The sequence below is a fragment of the Ceratotherium simum genome, chromosome 13 (assembly GCF_057802395.1).
Source record: "Ceratotherium simum simum isolate JZ-2026a chromosome 13, ASM5780239v1, whole genome shotgun sequence".
Lineage (NCBI taxonomy): Eukaryota > Metazoa > Chordata > Mammalia > Perissodactyla > Rhinocerotidae > Ceratotherium > Ceratotherium simum.
In genome coordinates, this window is record NC_141912.1 from 32,076,747 (window position 1) to 32,084,964 (window position 8,218).

The following is an 8,218-nucleotide window of genomic DNA, read 5'->3' on the forward strand; positions in this document are numbered from 1 at the left end:
ATCAGCCCTGTGCTAACATCTGCCCATCCTCCTGTTTTTTTTTTTTTTTGAGGCTGAGGAAGACTGGCCCTGGGCTAATATCCGTGCCCATCTTCCTCCACTTTATATGAGACGCCGCCACAGCACGGCTTGCCAAGCAGTGCGTTGGTGTGCACCCGGGATCCGAATCAGCGAACCCTGGGCCACCACAGCGGAGCATGCACACTTAACTGCTTGCGCCACCAGGCCGGCCCCTGTCAGAATTTTATTAAACAAAACCGAAAAACACATGCGTCTGTGGTGTTTGTAAGCATTCCCTCTGTCCCTTTATTGGATTTGGGGTGAGGTTATTTTAGTGCATGAAAAAGGGCATATTCCTGTAAGGACTGCTGTGGGGCAGAGGTCAGCAGGAGGGGTCAAAGTGGGGGATGTGACTACAAAGACTACAGAGGCCCTGGCTCCCCACTACTTTCCAATTTCTGGAGCTTTGTGGAGGTGTCTTCCGTTTTTCTTAGTGGCCTGAGAGAGGCTGGGATCTTTCTGATGGAAGGGCTCAGGGGAGTGGTGGGCAGTATTTCCAGTGCTGGAGGGTGAAGTGGGAACTGGTGGAAAGCTTAGGTGTCTCCTTTCTGGCTCTCTCCGTGTCTCCTCATCTGTTCCTTCAGCTTCCGGATCTTGAGCACCAGGGCCTGGGCTTCCCAGGCCCCTTCTTGCCCTTCCAGTAGGGCCTGGTACAGCTCCTGCTGCTGCTCCAGCCGCTCCTCAGGGCCAGCTCAGCTGTGGGGTGGGCTGGGGACCCTGGGTGAGGGGGGCATTGGGGAGGGAGGGTCAGCCAGGGCAGGGGGCTGAGGCTTGCTGGAAGTCAGGAATTATGCCTCTCTCATTTATCGACTCCATTTAAGGTCTTCTGTACCGCACAGCCAAGGTAGCTTCCTGTCTTAGGTATAGGCCTCTGGGGGACAGAGATCACTGAACCGGGGGCTATAACTGGCCTTGTACAAGGATATGGGCTTATGGGAAGGAGAAGACTGGCTGTCCCTATACCCTAAGAAACAATTAACTCTTAGATGGAAACTCTTCATGGACTGTGCAGGGAGGGAGGGATGTGGAGAGGGGAAGCCGTGAGCTCCAGAGTGGGGTGGGGGTGGGAAAGGTGCTGGGGAGCTGAGAACTGGAACTAGGAGACAAGCTCCAGGGGTGGGGGGTGGTATCTGCAGGCCTGTGGTGCAGGATGAGATTGAGGGTATCTCCCCCCACAGTACAAATCCTCCCTCACACCGTCCACCCCCACCCTTGGTGCTATTTACTCTGGGGGGTGACCTCATCTTCCCACTGCCTGTGGAGCTGGTCTGCTCTTTCATACTTGCCTTGTGGCTCTGAGAGCAGCACCTCCAGGAGCCCTGGGGTGCCAGGGGCCAGGAAGGGAGACGGAGGGGACAGCAGCATCGGGAGAGCCAGGACACAGGGAGGCCCGTGGCAGGTGAGGCAGGGAGCTGTCTGAGCCGCCCAACTGCCACCAGGGACTGGCTCCCTCTGGGCCTTGGTCTCACTTCAGTGCCTGGCCCTGCCCCCGCCCCGTTCTGCTGACTCCACGTCCCTCCCAACCAGGCCCCAGACAGCGTCCAGGAACTTGTCCTGTTCCTGACGTGAAAATGTTCCTGCCAGAGGCAGAACTTGCATTAGAACACTGGTGCCCAGTGTACCACGTGTCTTGTGTCTCTTTTACTTAGCACTATGTCTTTTCTCACTTATTCCTCTTAATTCTGCAAGGTAGGAATGACTGCTAGTTTGCACATGAGGAAACTGGCTCAGAGGGTTTCATTCAGCAAGTATCTGTTGGAGCCTCCTCTGGGCCAGATGTGCCCAAGGCTCCACAGCTGGTTGGTGGAAAAGCCTGGAGGATTCAGGCCCAGGTCACCCTGACTTGAAAGCTCATAGCCATTGACCTGGCTCAAGTATTGATTTCCGCTTTACTTCCCTTGTTTCTTCTTGTTGGCCCAGGATGACTCTTTTCTCCTGTCCCTGTTGTGCATTGCAAGGTTTGCCTTCTCTGGTAGGTCTGGGCACTGTTGTATCGCTTGTACCCTCGGCTCCTGACAGAGCATAACACAGGTGCAGGTTTCAAGCTCTGTTGAACTAGTGAGCCCTCCGTTCAAATCTGCACTAGAACAAAAGCCCTGTCCACACACTGTGCGTATGTGGGCCTTGTGCATACATGTTGGGCTTCCTGCAGTGTGTTCTGCAATGTTGTCCTGTTGTGGCTGGAGGGCACAGCCACACCCCTATGGGCAGAGGTGGCTCAGAAGGGGGTGGATGGTCCCAGTTTTGATCATCTGGGAAAAGTTAGGTCTTCAGACAGAAAGACATGCCTCAGAAGGCAAGATTGTGGGAGAGCAGACAGCTGCTAACCAGCTCACTATCTTTGGGACATCACGCTGAATTCAAAGGGAAAATGGCCTCTGCCATGGTGTAGGGGTCCAGGAACCACGGAGGAAGACCTTCCTAGAGCTCAGTGGTTCTCAAACTTGGGGGGCTGAAGCACCTTTAGATGAGGCCAAGGACGTTCCTCATTAGCTGACATGTTCCTACTCTTCAGAGGAAAAAGAACCAAGAACTATAAGATTTTGAGGAAGAGAAGCTTTCCCTCATGTCTTTTAGTGATAAGCTTATGCATGATTCATATTTGAATTGCAATGTTTGCACCACTTAAAGTCTTAATGGTTGGAATATGAGAGTTGTTAAGCTACTTATGTAAACTACTGTTGTTAAAGATAAGTGAAACTATCCAGCATAGAGTTAAACAACCCACAAGCAACTAACATTGAAGCTAAACCAACCATATTTATAAATTAAAAGCAAGATTGGCAGCTATTAAGAAAACAAATGAGGGGCCGGCCCGGTGGCAGAGCAGTTAAGTGCGCACTCTCTGCTTTGGCAGCCCGGGGTTCGCAGGTTCTGATCCCAGGCATGCACCGATACACCGCTTGTCAAGCCATGCTGTGGCAGCGTCCCACATAAAAAGTAGAGGAAGATGAGCATGGATGTTAGCATGGATGTCAGTGAAAAGAGGAAGATTGGCATCGGATGTTAGCTCAGGGCTAATCTTCCTCACAAAAAAACAAACAAAAAAAGAAAACAAATGAAACTTCTGAAAGAGAATCTAAATGATGTACTAAGAACAAAGTATCGTTCCTGAAAACTATCTGAGTTTCAACCATCTGAGTTTCTACTTTAGGTTATGAACTCCAAAACCGATTAACCTCCAATAATTCACAGTAGGTAGTGCTAAGCCATAAGTTAAAATAAAGTCTGGATTTTGGCTTTGTTCATCTATGAGAACTCAAGAAAGGGCTGGTATTTGGGTAAATTCAAATCTATTGGATTAGCTATGGATCTCACAATCGCGGAAATGAAGGAATGAAGATAAATATATGTAAACGGATCACCTAGTTTGATGTTGCTGTGTATATTTATTCCTGATTGTCTAATAGAGTCTTTTTTTCTTTATGATGAAAGGCTTTATTTATGTCTAATAGAGTCTTAATCAGATGAGAGTTCTGGCCTGGTCTCTGCAGGAGGGGCCTGTCTTCAGCCAAAGGCAAGCAGAGGATTACGGGAAGCATCATCCACAGGTCAAGGGGCTGCAGGGCTCCCTGAGGCTAGTGTGCTGATGGCACCTTCAATATTGTGTCCTGCCTAGTGGATTGGCAGGACTTGGGTGACTGACATGAATCATTGTACCCTTCATGTGAAACTCTTGTGGAGACGAGGATTTAGAAATATTGAAGTCCACCCATTACATTAATGTGAGAGCTTACTAAGTGTCAGAGACTCTGCTGGGTACTTTTTGTTCCTGTCACAGGTGGACTTCACGGTAACCTTTCAAGAGAGTTTCTCATTTCCCTTTTTTTTTTTCCATGTGGCTGTCCGGTTGTTCCAGCACCATTTGTAGAAAAGACTATTGTTTCTCCATTGTATGGCCTTTGCTTCCTTGTCAAAACTCAGTTAGCTATATTTATGTGGGTCTATTTCTGGGTTCTCTATTCTGTTCCATTGATCTACTTGTCTATTCTTTTGCCAATACCACACTGTCTTGATTACTGTAGCTTTATAGTAAGTCTTGAAGTCAGGTAGTGTCAGTCCTCTGATTTTGTCCTCCTAGGCTATGCTGGTTATTCTGGCTCTTTGCCTCTCCATATAAACCCTAGAATCAGTTTGTCAATATCCACAAAATAATTTGCTGGGATGTTGAATGGGATTGAATCAAATCTATAGATCAAGTTGAGAAGGACTGACATCTTGACAATATTGAGTCTTCCTATCCATGAACATGGAATCTCTCTCCATTTATTTAGTTCTTTGATTTCTTTCATCAGAGTTTTGTAATTTTCCTCATATACATCCTGTACATATATTGTTAAATTTATACCTAGGTGTTTCATTTTTGAGGGATGCTAATGTAAATGGTATTGTGTTTTTAATTTCAACTTCCACTTGTTCATTGCTGGTATATAGGAAAGTGGTTGATTTTTGTATATTAACCTTATATCCAGCAACCTTGCTATAATTTCCTGTTAGTTGTTATTCCAGGAGTTTTTGTTGTTGTTGTTGTCATTGATTCTTTGGATTTTCTACATAGACAACCATGTCATCTGCCAACAAAGTTTTATTTCTTCCTTCTAAACCTGTATATCTTTTTTTTTTTTTTTTGGTCTTATTGCATTATTGCATTAGCTAGGACTTTCAGTATGATGTTGAAAAGGTGTGGTGAGAGGGGACATCCTTGCCTTGTTCCTGATCTTAGCAGGAAAGCTTCTCATTTCTCACTATGAAATATATTGTTAGCTCTGGGTTTTTTGTAGATGTTCTTTATCAAGTTGAGGAAGTTCACCTCTATTCCTAGTTTGCTAAGAGTTTTTTTTTATCATGAATGGTGTTGGATTTTGTCAAATACTTTTTCAACATCTATTGATATGATCATGTGATTCCTCCTTTTTAGCCTGTTGATGTGATGGATTACATTCATTGATTTTCAAATGTTGAACTAGTCTTGTATACTTGGGATCAATCCCACTTGATTATGCTATATAGTTCTTTTTATACATTGTGAGTTCAACTTACTAATATTTTGTTGAGGATTTTTGCATCCATGTTCATGAGAGATATTGGTGTGCAGTTTTCTTTTCTTGTAATGTCTTTGTCTGGTTTTGGTATTAGGGTAATATTGGCCTCATAGAATGAGTTAGGAAGTATTCCCTCTGCATCTGTCTTCTTGAAGAGATTATAGAGAATTGGTATAACTTCTTCCCCAAATGTTTGGTAGCATTCACCAGAGAACCTATCTGGGCCCAGTGCTTTCTGTTTTGGAATGTTATTAATTATTGATTCAATTTCTTTTACAGATATAGGTGTATTGGACTATTTATTTTGTTTCACTCTTTAAAATCATTTTTTGAATATTAGTAGTTTGCAGAAGAGTTGTAAAGCTAGAACACACAGTTCTCATATACCTTTCACCCAGCTTCCCTTAATGTTATCTAACAAAACCAGGTTAAGACCAAAAAACTAAAAACTTGGTACAATACTATTAGCTAAACTATAGACTTTATTTGGATTTCACCAATTTTTCCACTAATGTCTTTTTTCTGTTCCAGGATTCAATCCAAGGTACCTTAATGTATTAAGTTATTGTGTTTCCTTAGTCTCCTCTGATCTGCTGAGTTTCTCAGTCTTTACCTGTTTTCATGACCTTGAAAGTTTTGAAGAGTATTGGACAGATAATTTGTAGAATGTCACTCAGTTTGGGTTTGTCTGATGTTTTCTCATCATTATATTGGGGTTATGGGTTTGGGGAAGAATACCATAGAAGGGAAGGGCTCTTCTTATCACATGATATCAGGCAGTGCATGATATCAACATGACCTTTACCACTGATTAAGGTTATGTCTGCCAAGTTTTTGTAATTTTTCCCTCTCCATATTCTATTCTTTAAAATCAAGCCACCAAGTCCAGCCCACTTTCAAGGTGAGGGAAATTAAGCTCCACCTCCTGGTAGGGGGATTCTCTTGCATCTATGTTCCTGAGAGATATTACTTGCAATTCTTTTGTAAGGAAGATTTGTCCCTTCCCCCCTCAGTTAAAAATTTTCAATCATTTATGTATTTCAGTATGAACTCAATATTTATTTTGTATTTTGAGTTATAATCCAATACTACTGTTATTATGCCACTCAAATTGTTCCAGCTTTATTCATAGGGAGCTCTTTCAGGTTGGCTCTTGTGTCCCTTTGACATGCGACATTTTGGGGGAGGTGTTCTTCCTTTCTGACATTACAAGATGTTCCAGGCTCATCCTGTACTGTTTCTGTCTCAGCTCTAGAATCAGCTATTTACCTAAGGATCCCTGGGGCCTTTTATTGGAGAATGATATTTAGAGACAAAGACCTGGGAACTGGGTGCTCATTTCACTTGCTAAAGAGGACACAGAGGTTCAACAGCTGCCCAAGCTCACACATGTAAATAGCTGGCTCTCACTTCAGCTCCACATTAGAGTTTGTTCAGTGCAGCCTTTGGGACCCAACACACTATGGGCAGTTCTCCATACATGCCTTTATTTGTTAAAGCTTTTGTTTTTTCAGTCTGCAGGGCTTAGACATTAATAATTTTATTCCTTAATATTTGGAGAATTTCCTAAAAGAAAAACCTCAAGTTTCACTAACAAGTTTCACTTACTGAATTGACCAAAATAGGCAAGAGGAAAAAGATAGCACATGGAGAAATCTCTTCTATTTTTCTTTCACGTGGAATATTTTCCTCTTCCTGCTGCTCCTTCCATGTCCCTGGGCCTGGGGGAAGGATGGCTCCCTTGGACTATGAGAAAAAAATGATGTGGAAACATCTTCCGTCATCACCTCCCCTAAACCTTCAGCTTCTCCTCTGGCTGTGCCCATCCTCCCTCCCCAACCCCTGACCCAGGAACCTTTCCTTCCTCCATCCTCAGCTAGAGCCCAGCCTCTCAGCTAAAGCCCAGCCTCTCAGCTAAAGCTGCACCTCAGTGGGGAGTGAGCAGGAGGGCAGAAGAGGAGAAAGAGAGGGCAGAGCCTGGGGCTGTGGGACAAAGTACAGTGGGAATGAAGAAGGTCAGAGTGAGAAGGACTTCTGAATGAGAGTGAGATGTGAGTGATCAGCAGGTGACTGAGGACATTGGCGGCATCTCCATTTAGGAGGATAGGGAGGGCCTTAGGTACAGGGACAGACAGCACAGGCAGGGTCTGGAGGAGATTCACCCCACCCTCACCCCTGTCCTCTGACAACACCTCACCCCAGGTCACACAGAGGGGGCCCTTCAGGCCCAGGTGCTCCACCAGGCAGGCATATCTCATCTCCTCTCTGGGGAGGACCCTCATGGCTGCCCAGCCCTTGTGTGTCTTGTCCTCCCCAGATCAGGTCCCCCTGAGTCCTCAGTCCACAATGAGCTCAGCTCCTTCCCTTCCTGCAGCCAGGTCAGCCTGGTGTTGGCAGGTAAAGAGTAAAATGCTCTGCCTCACACAATGTGATTGCCCTCAGGGTCCTCCTTGTCAGTCATCACAGCCATGGGGGACACTGGAGAGAGAAAACAAGAGATGGAGTGAGGGTGGGGCACCACGTCAGCTTCCTCCCTCCTCTCCTAGTCTTCTTCCACGCAGCAGTGCCTCTCCCTTCCCCAGCCCCAGAACTCCTGAAAGCCCAGGCAGGAAAGGGAGAAGCCCACGCCTCTCTGCCAGAAGGCTTTCCATAGTGCGCCACTTCCATTCCCACTGCAGTTTTAGTGCCTGCTCAGTGAGAGCCCTGGGTACTTGCAGAAGGCGATCCAGGAATGATCTTCCTTCAAATGTCTGCATGGCTCAGTTCCTCACCTGCTTCAAGTCTGCTCAACTGTCACCTCAATGAGGCCCATCTGGACCACCCTATTTAAAAGTGTCACCTCTCCCATAGCCTTGCATTGACTGTCGATGTTGCATTATTTTTTCTCTCTATCCTCTATCACTTTCTAACACACTGTGAAGGTTTCTTTCTCCAAGGATGGCCTCAACAATATCCCCCACCCCACATGCTCCTTTGCAGTGTGACCTCATCATCTCCTATCTAGAGATGGGGCCTTATTCCCCTCCTCTTGGATCTGTGACTAGCTCTGGTGACTAGAACATGAAGGGGACACTGCTTGACTTCTGATGTTCTGACATAAGATGCCTTGTGGTTTC

The 8,218-nt window shown here is 45.7% G+C and overlaps 1 protein-coding gene across 1 annotated transcript; it reads right to left on the reverse strand.

Moving 5' to 3' along the window:
* Window positions 1–486: 486 nt before the first annotated feature.
* Window positions 487–7,384, reverse strand: MCCD1 (mitochondrial coiled-coil domain 1). Its single transcript, XM_087437806.1, is given in 4 exon segments — window positions 487–752; window positions 754–777; window positions 1,287–1,489; window positions 7,276–7,384. Coding segments are annotated over 4 exon segments (495 nt in total). The 3' UTR covers window positions 487–593.
* Window positions 7,385–8,218: the final 834 nt, after the last annotated feature.